At 35.0% G+C, this 12,376-nt stretch overlaps 1 protein-coding gene across 7 annotated transcripts in view; it reads left to right on the top strand.

Annotated features, from left to right (window-relative positions):
- The window catches only part of Csmd3 (CUB and Sushi multiple domains 3), a 1,319,129-nt gene that overhangs the window by 831,735 nt on the left and 475,018 nt on the right, over window positions 1-12,376 (top strand). For all 7 annotated transcript variants that reach the window (XR_010053386.1, XM_063264433.1, XM_063264432.1 and 4 more), the window contains one exon: window positions 2,446-2,640. Coding sequence is in view for 6 of the 7 variants with exons in the window: in XM_063264433.1 (XP_063120503.1) it covers window positions 2,446-2,640 (195 nt within the window). In the remaining variant the exon portion in view is untranslated. The remainder of the gene's footprint in view (window positions 1-2,445; window positions 2,641-12,376) is intronic.

Raw genomic sequence — 12,376 nt, 5'->3', positions numbered from 1 at the left:
AGAAAATGAAAACTTTTCTTTCGACATTCGGAAAGTCATAGAGAACTTAAACAATTAATGACAACTTACAATTCTAATTCGAAAGAATAACTCTTATTGACATAGGAGTACTGAAGAGAAGACATCACTAAGTAGGAAAAAGTTCTCTTGCATGACCGAGAAAAATTATTTCAATGTTTGAAAGCTTGGCAAAATTCAGACAACTCTATTTCAAAGTCTTGTCCTTACTACTCCATGTTTAGACATTTCCTTCATGTACCCATAACTATAATACCATATTTGAAAGAATATAAGAGTGAATTATAAACTAGTATAGGTAGAATAACTATGTCGTATGTGAATTTAGCAAGAGCTCAATAATTACTAGCTAGTTTTTGTGGTAGATTATTTGATGTGTGTACTACTTGCAGTATGTATTATATTTTCCCAGGTTGAGGTATATTTTATCTTAGGTCCTATATATCAGGCTTACATTTTAAAAGATATACAATATTCATCTGAAAATTCTATGGCACTTGCAGAAGATTAAAGCACATAAAAGAGAAAACGTCACAGTTTTAGATACTTGCCTATGAGTGCTATGCTGTGCTAAAATTTTAGCAGAAGCCAGGGAATGCTGCTAATATGTAGAGCTTTCTCTTGATTCATCCACTCTGTCTTAGATACTGTCTAGCCTTCTGGGGTAATGGGAAAGTGCTCTATCTCAGAATTTAGTCTCCAGATGTCAGCACTGTCTTTAGAATGAAATTCCACCCTTCACCCCAGTCTTATCTAAGTAATACTGAGTTTTGTCAATGAGATACAGAGTACAGTCAGTGTCCTTTCAGTTTGACTATAACTTTCTACAATGTTACTCTTAGAAACTCCTTTGCAAATGTGTAACTACACATCATTTATATCCAATTAGCTGTGATATGTGTCATAGAGATTGCCTAAATTGAGATCTTTATCCAAAACTTAGTGAAACATATGTATGAATGTAGGTGAATACATGTTTGCATCTGTTTGATTAGATTTTAGTTTGTATTAATTGCATGATGCTATTAAGGTCGATGCTTGTGGTACTTTCAGATACTCTGTACATTCAGTCTCTATAAAAGAACTGTGATATGTAATTAAATATATTTAATAATTCCTACTTCAGATCATTTTTTCTGAACAAATCTACAAAGGCATTATATATTGGAGTAGCACGACCAGAAAATTGAACTTGAAATATATTTTTATTATTTTTTAATTTATTAGCTCTTTAAGAGTGAATAATTTTCCATTTACAGTATAAAACAGTCATTAAAATAAATGTACCTATAATATATTTATGTATTTTAGAACGCACCTTAATTATATTTGTTGTTTAGTGTAAAAATTATATTAAGTAATACATATTAGAAACTACCCTAAAATGATGATTAGTAGGAAAATTTAAAACAGTTGCTTGAATTCATACAGAATAATTATAGTATCAATTAATAAATGTTATTCTTATAAGCCATGATACTTTGTCCTCATGGAAATAGTCTTCTATTTATATTATATTAAGATAAAATTTTATTAGGCATTTATTGTCTTATAGATTCATTAAGAGAAAATTTTGGTTAACTCCAAACAATGTATTCCTTGTTAAATAAACATACTACTATTATAGTTCTGTTTTTGCCAAATATGCATCCTAAAGGAACAAGAAAAATACAGAATTGTCTTGAGGATCATGAGACATGTGAAAATGACCAAAGACACAGAAACTATTGAGAATAATTTTAGATTCCTGAATGGAGGATACATTGCAGCCCCATAAATTCTTATTTATTTGAAGAACGACAAGCTACATGACTTCTTCAAGTCTGACATTTCTCTTCATGGTGATATTTTCATCATCAGGCCCCACTAAGTATCAAATGTGATAATATCACAGCTCTGTGCCTAGAACATGGTCATTGAAGAGTTAAGTCCCTTAGTAGAAAGGCGAGACCATATTGTCATGGAAAGGTATAAAATAATTGCAATTTTCTGACTGGACTGAAACATTTCCTTTAATTCCCCCAGGAAAACTGTTTTCCATTCCTGGCAAACATGTCACAGAATTTTCAGAGGAGATGACACAAACCTTTAAGGATTCATGTTAATTGGAATCTGAACATATTACATTAGAGATTTCTATATTGGGTTAGATATAACGATATTTGTGTTAACAATAAACACAAATAGAATTAAATTTTTGACTTAATTTTTTGAAGTGTTCATGTATGAATTACATGTTGCAGCAATCACAACTATTACTCATTTTTTGCACTCATATAATCTGAGAAAATTACCTATATTTACAAAGTAAATTAAAGGGTTTTTTAAGAAGACTCACAATCATTTTTAACAGTCACTCTTCTCATCTGAAATCTATAGAAATCCCTCTCTCTTATACTCTTAATGTTGTTGCTTCTCCTTTGAAAGCATTTGGACATAATGAATGCCCAGATCCTGGAATACCCATCAATGCTCGTCGCTTTGGAGACAACTTTCAATTAGGAAGCTCCATTTCAGTTATTTGTGAAGAAGGGTTTATTAAAACCCAGGGAACAGAAACAATTACATGCATTCTGATGGATGGAAAAGTAATGTGGAGTGGACCAATTCCAAGATGTGGAGGTAAGCTCAGGGGTGAAGGGCAAGAGGAATCCCAAACACAGTGCACTTTGCAAACCATAGCAAGAAGTGTGCTTGCCACAAGAACTGTTGTCTTGTTATCAGTCCCTGCCCTAAGCTTCATTGTATATGTACATAGAACTTAATTAGGTTGTTAATTTTTATTCCTAAAAACTTTTAAGATCCCTCTTTGAGTCTTTCCAAATATACTTATTAATAAATACTCAGACTGGTAGCTTTTATGAACTTCTCTTTGACCATTGAAGTAATAATTAACAACTTTATAAGATGAGTTATTCATTATATGTTCCCTCACATTTTTTTGCTGTTTAATGTTAACATTCAGTTTTCAAAGATTGACTAACAAAATGTTAAGTAAGTTTATTTTAAAACATTCTTATTTTAAGAAGAGTAAATTGTGTGGCTCTAGCTGTTTTTTCAATTTTTTCTTTTGCAGTAAGACATAGTCAAAACATTAATCACTATATATACTTATATTTCAAAACATAAAAATAATATATGTAGATATTAAATATATTCAAATATATTGATATGGAATCTACAGAGGTCCGTTTTTAGAGGTTTATGTTTTATTTTTAATTGTTGAAATGATAATATTCAAAATTACAATTAGCTCTAAACAGGCAATTTTTTAAGAATTTATATTTAATTAAGTAACATATATATATATATATATATATATATATATATATATATATATATATACTAGAACACCTTATAAAAAAAGACTGGAATCATTGGGTGATCTATTTTTCTTCTTTTGGGGTGCTGGTGATAAAGGCCTTAGAACTGGGCAGAATTCTCAGCAAATAATGGGCTTGCTTTCTAAACCTGAGAATCTTAATTGAGTCCCCAGAAATCATATTAGAGTTTCAGGGTTAGTGAACTCTAGAGGCACACACACACACACACACACACACACACACACACACACACACACACATACACACACACACCACACACTCCTGGATCTTGGGCAAACCTTTAAAACAGTTTCTTCCTTTTTTCCTTCCCCCTTACGTGTCATCCAACTGAATATAAAATTTTCTTATTTGCCTGCTGATTTGAAAATATTCAAGGTTTTAAGTTCAAAAGTACAATCATTACCTATAAATTAGTACTTTCATCAAATTTAACACATCTGCAGTGTCTCTTAATGAAGTAGCTGCAGATCATGTAATTATATGGCCCTAGTAGCTCTTGTTATTAGAATCTCCTTCCTTATTACTTTAATCACTGTGTCATTTCGGTATCAGAATCTGAAGTAGATGATTTTAGAATACTTTTGAACTTCAAGCATTATTGATTTGAAATCAGCTACTCTACTGATAACTATGATTGTAACATTCCTCTTAAAAATTAATGAAGCTGTCCAATAAAATGTGTAATGAGGAGAAATAAAGTAACATTCTCTCTATATATCGTAAGTCACTATTAACCGACCCCTGCCTTCATTCATGTGGTTCCCAGACTGACTGTGAAGCTAGTCAGAAAGTGTCATAGATATGTGAAGAGAAAGGAGGAAACAGGAAGAATGTTGGTTTCAGGGGAAAAAGAGGAATAGCAGTGGGTCCTTGTGCCGGGGGTATAGGACAGGTAACTTGGACATGATAAATGACTGTGATACGCAAGGAAAGAAAGGTTTGCAGTGTACACAGTACAGCTCAGAATTACCCTATGGCTAGCGTGGAGTTTAGAGTTATTTCAGTAAGCAGTGGCCTGATCTGATCTGCTTTCTCCATTCTCTGGTTGTTGTTTTCAAGTCTCAGTGGGTAGACACAAAACACTTCCTGATAATTGCTGAATTCCACTGCCTTATTTGCCTAACTAGGGCATTGATTTTAAAGTTGACTGACGCCTAACTACATGGGGAGCTAAAAGTAATGAAATCATAACAACAAATAATTTTATGAATCACTGCTAATTCTAGAAGGCAATTTTCCACTACCTGTGAAAAATGGATGCTATTTATTTTTTAAAAGAAAGCACAGTGTGATGAACTCTAATTTGGCACAGGCCATTAAGCTCTCCAAATATCTCAAAGAGATGCTTTATGAATTTGCAGAAGGAGACTGTTTCTTTCTTTGTGAGGGAAACAACAAGCACTCAGCTTCCCTTCTTGTCTGTGTCAATAACACAGTGGGGACATGGGTAGGACAAAGTTATAGCCAAGGAAAGCAAAACCAAAACAGGCCAGGAGCAACGTTGGTGCAGCTCTTGTAGGGTTACCAATCCTAATGCTACAGTTTGAGTAGGTTTCCTGTGCAAACAAGTCCTACCTAACTCTGGAGACAAGAGGTAATTTCTTAGTTTTTAATTAAGACCTGTAATGCCTTTTCGGTTCCTGAGTCCAAATCCTACATCATGACCACCAAATTTTTAAACATTTTAAAAAGGAAGAATCAAATTTCCTTATGTAAGAAATAAAGCATTAGTCCGGCTCCACACCACTTCTCAACTTGCTACCCAAGCAGCCTGGTTTACTTGGAAAACAATGCATGTAAACAGTGTTTCTGTCAGTTCTGCTCATTAGATAGCTTGTATTTTGATATTATTTTTGTCATTTTTTGAGGTTTTTTTTTATTCATAAATTACATTTATTTAGAGATTAATTGACGTTGTGAAGTCATTACACTGGGTGGGTGTCTGGTAGACACATCAGATATGTAGATGGGTCTTCTTTACTGTAACAGAATTACTGGTGGGAAAATGAAAATGCCCTGAAGTGATGCTTTAGTCTGGTCAAGCCTGAGCCCTCCATTGCCTCAATCTCTCACTCAATTCTTTTTTTATTTTGTTTTTGTTTTTGTTTTTGTTTTATTATTAACTTGAGTATTTCTTATTTACATTTCGAGTGTTATTCCCTTTCCCGGTTTCCGGGCCAACATCCCCCTAACCCCTCCCCTTCCTCTTCTTTATGGGTGTTCCCCTCCCCATCTTCCCCCCATTGCCGCCCTCCCCCCAACAATCACGTTCACTGGGGGTTCAGTCTTAGCGGGACCCAGGGCTTCCCCTTACACTGGTGATCTTACTAGGATATTCAATGCTACCTATGAGGTCAGAGTACAGGGTCAGTCCATGTATAGTCTTTAGGTAGTGGCTTAGTCCCTGGAAGCTCTGGTTGCTTGGCATTGTTGTTCATATGGGGTCTTGAGCCCCTTCAAGCTCTTCCAGTTCTTTCTCTGATTCCTTCAACGGGGGTCCTGTTCTCAGTTCAGTGGTTTGCTGCTGGCATTCGCCTCTGTATTTGCTGTATTCTGGCTGTGTCTCTCAGGAGAGATCTACATCCGGCTCCTGTCGGCCTGCACTTCTTTGCTTCATATTTTTGTCATTTTTAAATGTTTCATCATTTCTAAATTTCTTTTTATTTTCTTTTACAATTTTATTTTTCTAGGATATTTTATGTATTTACATTTCTTTTTTATTGCGTAATTTAATTTACATTTCGAATTTAGCCCCTTTCCAGGTTTCCCCTCTGAAAAACCCCTATCCCACCTCCCTCCCCCGCTTCTATGAGGGTGCTTCCCCAGTCGCCCACCCACTCCCACCTCAGTGCCCTAGCATTCCCCTACACTGGGGCATCAAGCCTTTATAGGACCAAGGGCCTCTCCTCCCACTGGTGCTAGATAAGCCCATCTACTGCTACATATGCAGCTGGAGTCCTGGGTCCCTCCATGTGTACTCTTTGGTGGTGGTTTAGTCACTGTGACTTCTGGGTGGGGGCGTTCTGGCTGGTTGATATTGTTGTTCTTTCTCTAACTCCTCTATTGTGGTCCTTGTGCTCAGTCCAATCGTTGGCTATGACCATCCACCTCTGTATTTCTCAGGCTCTGGCAGAGTCTTTTAGGAGGCATCCATATTAGGCTCCTGTTAGCAAAAACTTCTTGGCATCAGCAATAGTGACTGAGTTTGGTGGCTCCATATGGGATGGATCTCCAGGTGGAGCAGTCTCTGGATGGCCTTTCCTTCAGTCTCTACTCCACTCTCTGTCCCTTTATTTCCTTTAGACTGGAGCAATTCTGGGTTAAAATTTTGAGAAGAGTGGGTGGCTCCATCCCTCAAAATGTAATAGAATAAATAGCTTCTGGAAAATGTTTAACATTGCAGTAAAAGTTTTTCATTCAAACATAAAAACCTTCAGAACAAACATTTAACATAGAATACGAACATGCTACAATAAATGCTTGTACTTTATTCCTTCCACATGAAAAGATACAATTGCAATTCATTTTAAATTATTCAAAACTATGAATTTTTATATACTACAAGTAGAAATATTAAATTATTTAATGAAATCTTACAAAACAAGGGGAGTGTGTTTGATTAGACAACACAGTCCTTTCTCCCAGTCCTTCTCTGTCCCACTTGTCTAGGAGTTCCAGCATTCTGGTATAATGACCTGACTATCATTATCAGTCTGCAAACTTTGGAAGTCTTTGATTTGGTTAAAGATAACCAAACCTAAAGAGAAAAGGTTGGTATCGTAATGTATTCCCACTGATGATGTTGAATTAATATCTAGTAGTTTAAATATGGTTGTAAGAAAGGATTGAAGTCTACAATTTATTTAAAAAAAACTGACATGCCGAGCTAATTAACTAATGAAGTGTGGATTTGGCCTTACTGAAAAGGTTAACTTCTTCACGTAAAAGGCATTTATCTAGTCTCACCATAGTGACAATCAATTAGATGTTTTGTAAGCCTTGTAAATCTTGCATCTGCTAATGGGAAACAAAATACATGTTTCCACAATCATCACTGAAGGCAACTCAAACGAAATTCTACGAACACTTATCTTTATTAAGTATCATTCAATGATTTTTTTCATACACATTGAAAGTGTACCCTGAGTATAATTGGACCTATCTACGATTAACCTTTGCATGATATTCATTCCATAGAAACATCCCAAAACCATTAAGATTGTGATAATTGCTTAATATGGGGTACTTAGTGCAACTGAGTAGGGGATTTCAAAATGAGTTCCACAGAAAACTTCCCCCGAACCCTCATCATCTCTTTTCTTCAATCTCTTACTCATAGCAGCTGCTCTCTCAACCTTTCCACTTTGGCTGTACTCCCCACAACCTCACTCTTACCCGTGTTCATCTATAAACATTTTCTATGCAGTGCATGCACTGTGGTGAATGCCTGTTGATTTCATCACTGCACTCACCTTCAATGTGAAGTTTTCTCACTAATAAAATTCCTTTTTTAAAAAAATAGACATCTTTTATTTTCTTTCCCTGATGAGAATTCCTTCCAAGAGCTTCCAAGGCCATGGCCAGGCACACCTGTCTCGCGCATTCTAATTCCCTCTCTATCAGACAAACTGCTAAGAACCTAAGAATGTTAGCAAGGGGAGAGAAGAGCCTGATACAGTTGCATTTAAATTAAACTTAACTCTTCAACTGACTATGTGACTTTAGGTCTCTTTGGCCATAGGTACAATGTTCTTTTTCTTCATTTTCTTTGAAAAGGATCAATATATACTGGATTTCCTCCACTCTGCCATGCCTTATACTTTGAGTTATCCTTGAGTTCCAAATTCTGGAATTCCTTAAGGCTCCTACAGAACACCACATGATGTAGCCTCTGGGATTTATTTTTATTTTATTTATTTTATTATATCTTATTTTGTAAGCAGTACCGCTATGTAGAAGGAAAATATTAAGAAGTGATCTAGGAGATTTTGTTTCCATCCTGGGATTTGGGAAATTCTTTTATCCATGCCATTCTGATGGATTAGATGACACCTGCCTCATTTTCTATGAAGACACTTTTGTTTGTTGTTGATACCTCACATGATCTTATCACCATCACTCAACTTTGTTCTCATACAATGTTCTGTATTTAATTTTGTTTCACATACCATTTAGTTTATAAAAATTTGTGAGATGGTTTTTGACTTAGGGATTGATTCTTTGTCTTTTAGTAAACTGACCATAGTTCCTCTGCCATATACTTACCACAGTTATGTTTGACCCTGCAACCTCTTTTTACCTCACCCTGATCAATTTTGTATGTCCTACACGTTCCATAATTTTAATGGTTTTAGAATACTGATTTTCAAGTTTTCACAGAATTCTACTGACTAAGGTAGTGGAGTCAGCTACCACTAAATGATAACTTTAAAATATGTTTGTCACAAACAAAATTCATATAATCTGTGGGTATAGAAAAATGAGTTCAGATTAGGAAAATAGTAGAAATAGGTTCTGTACACAGAGTGAGAAAGGTTATTTTGATAGGGGCAGATATGGCAGAAATAGTTTTTTACTTAACAAAATAATAAGCTAAACAAGAGTGATAATTATGATAACTGAAGCAATATTACTGAACACCAGTAGAAAGCACTCATTCTAGGAAAACAAAATGTTCTGAACTAGGGATTCATCAAATACCTCAATTGGAAATACATCCGTAGCAACCAGTCCCCTGAGGAATGTATTTGGATAACAGGGAAGTTCTGATGTCATAGGCATCATGACTGTCCTCTTTTTCCTTGAGAAAGTATTCTAGTATCTCAGGAAGGTGTCTTTCCTTTGCATTTACCTAAGGACCATTTTCCAGATGACTTATTCAAATAATTCCAATATAGTCCTTGTTTTTGAGAAGTTAGACAACAATGCTGAACTATAATCTAGCACATGGAATTCAGCTGGACATCCTTTTCCTTCACTGTTCTCATAAGGTCATTTCTATTTTAGGGTTCTTTCTATAATGTCCTTTGGAATGTACACTGACATTTTGTCATGTCTTTTTATTGTTCTTTTCCACCTGTAGATACAGGTAGGAAATTTTCCTAACACTTTAGCTGTTAAGTGACTCAATTGTTTAATGTGGTATAGGCAAACCTGGAAATTATATGAAAAGTATGAAAGGGCAACTGGTGACCAAGAACATTTGATATTGATTTTCTTTGGTTGGGGTGTGAACATTTTATATATACTAAACACAAGCTTCAAAAATATTTCCCCCACACCTCTTTTACATTCAAGTTATACTCTTTAGATAACCATCATCATCATCAATTTATCTCTTTTAGCCTATATAACTGCCTTTTAGAGAAGTTTTTCTTCTCTTTTCTATCCTATACTGTGCTTGTATGTCTTCGGAAGTCCTATCTTATCTGAAAGCCCCAAGTTAAAGCAGCATATAGACCGCTGTGCTCTGTCCCATAGAATGATGACTTCATCCCATGATAATATTTTCATTTGAGAAGCTGTCAAACATTTTCATTTGAGGTGTGTAGTAGAAAAATTATCTCCCTTACTACAGGAACCTATGCATATTTGAAGTAGAGAGAGCATTTGTGACAGATCTTTTCAATCTACCTTCTGAGTTGTAGCTCAACTTTATGAATCCTTGTTTCTGTACTTTCCAATAACAAACCAACCAATGTATGAAGAGAACTAAAAATAGGCATCATACCAAGAGACATAGAATAAATCAAGAAAGTTCTTCTCAAGGTGTCAAAGAGTGAGTTCTAATTCACCCCAACTTTGCTGTTTAAAGAAACAAGACAATGGAACATAAATTCTTCTATCTCTGTTGCAGACACAAGGGGGAAAAACAGTTCCTTGATGTGAGGATTTAGAGTCATTGGTTAATGTCATTTTAAAACTAAGGAATGTTACATAATCACAGTAAGGAATTCTGAAACATGGGGGGCTTAAATTACAGAATGAAAATAAGCATTTGGTTAGAAATTATCTGTAATTTTGGCATAAAATCTGAAGTATATATTTTATAATTTAGAGCTGGGTAATTTTATATCAACTGACAGAAGCTAGAGCCACTTAGTAAGAGGGAATATTAGCTCAGTAAATGCTCTGGGTAATACTGATTGGTGGTTACGGGAGGATCCAACTCACTCTCAGTGATGCTATAGTTGAGTAGATGGGTATAAATGATTTAAGAAACTAGTCTGATCAGGTTGAGGGGAAAAAACAGTAAGCAGCATTTACTAATGGCCTCTGTGTCAATTTCTGTCACCATGTTATTGCCTTGCGTTTCTTCCCTGACTTCCTTTGCCAGTACATGATATGAAACACTAAGCTCAGATAAACCCTTGTCTTGCCAAGTTGTTTTTGATCATGTATTCAATCAGAGCAAGAAAAGCCAAACCAAGACAATAATTAAAAAACAAATTGTTTCAATAGCTAAATCATAAAATTATATAATTCTTTATTGGAAACATGTTAAACAAATCTTAACACTAAAGTTCACATAATTAAAATAAAATTGTGGCTCACTCTTTCTTCTCTCCCAGTTTTCTCACTATTGTCCTTTCTTTTGGCTGGAGTGAGTGCTTTAAAGCTGTCTTGAAATTTTTATATTTCTTTGTTCACTATATTAATGATTTTTTATTCAGTATCAAACATTATATAACACATTCATGGTGACATCTCTAGGTTCTGCTTGACACATCCTTGTGTATTTCTTAAAAATACAGGAATATATTGTTTGTATTTTAAATTTAGAAATAAATTATTTCTCAAATTTTCTGAGCATATATGTTTCTTCATAAAATGTTTTTATCTGGATTTCTTAAGGTTCTAATGAATATCTATTTCCTGTTAAATGTTAGCAGTCTAAACTGTAGCCAATAGAGCCCTTTTTTATTTTAAGGCAAGCTCCAAGTAAAAATAGATGGACAATTGTTCTTTCTGGTTACATGATCATGTTCTTGAATATTATTAGGGGATAAAATATTCACTGAGCTTCTTTGTAGATAAAATGGATTTCATTTAATGAAATATATTGGAAGAACTGTGTAATTATATAGGCTCAAAGCTGGTAATTTAATTAAGATGCCTAGTTAAAATTGAGTGAACGAAAAGTTGTCTCTTATTGAGTCTCATAAAAATTTCAAACAATATGCTCTTTGCAGCCTCTCAAACAAGAAAAACAACACTAGCAAATGTGACTATGAAGAATCAAAGCCAATGTTTCTGATAACTCTCTAATTGCTAACATTGATCCTTAGCTAAGTAGAAACAAAATTGTTAATTTTTTTTCCCACAATATAGACAGTAGTGGTTTAGAGAGCCCAATGTTGGATGTCAACCTTTCAATCTCTATAATGAGTTCAGTCTTTCCACTCTCAATATATCTAAGAAAAAGTTATGGAACTAAGAGAGAGCTATGTATCTTTAGCTTCACTGTTTGTAACTGTTAGATTCATGGGGTGCGTAGGGTTTTTTACCACCATGTAGCAGAATAGTCATTTCGTCCTCCATAGTACAAACAGAATGCAAGCACTTCAGGAGACTTTCGCATGAAGAATATAGGTACATATGTGAAAGAAAGAATGCAGTCGCCAAGTGTATATGTGCTTATTCACTGAATTTACAGATATGTCTTTCTTGCAGAACCCTGTAGATTCAACAGTTTGACAATTAAGAGGCATGAGAGCCTGCTATATTAACTACATACTCAAGTGGATACCTGGGATTGGTGTCTTTTTATTTATTTATTTTGTTATTTTTTTATTTATTCACTTTACATTCGGACATCCAGCCCCCTCTTCCCAGTCACACTTGTCATGCAGCTCCTCCTCTCATTTCTCCCTCCCCTTCTCCTCTGAGGAGGGGGAGTAACCCCCTGGTTATTATGCTACCCTGACACATCAAGTCACTGCAGGAGTAAGAGCATCATCTCCCACTGAGAACATACAAGGCCACTTGGTTAGGGGAAGGGGATTCACAAGCAG

Source organism: Rattus norvegicus, chromosome 7 (assembly GCF_036323735.1).
Source record: "Rattus norvegicus strain BN/NHsdMcwi chromosome 7, GRCr8, whole genome shotgun sequence".
In the NCBI taxonomy this organism is placed as follows: Eukaryota; Metazoa; Chordata; class Mammalia; order Rodentia; family Muridae; genus Rattus; species Rattus norvegicus.
The sequence above is the reverse complement of the archived record's forward strand: the minus strand, read 5'-3'. Positions and strand labels throughout refer to the sequence as shown.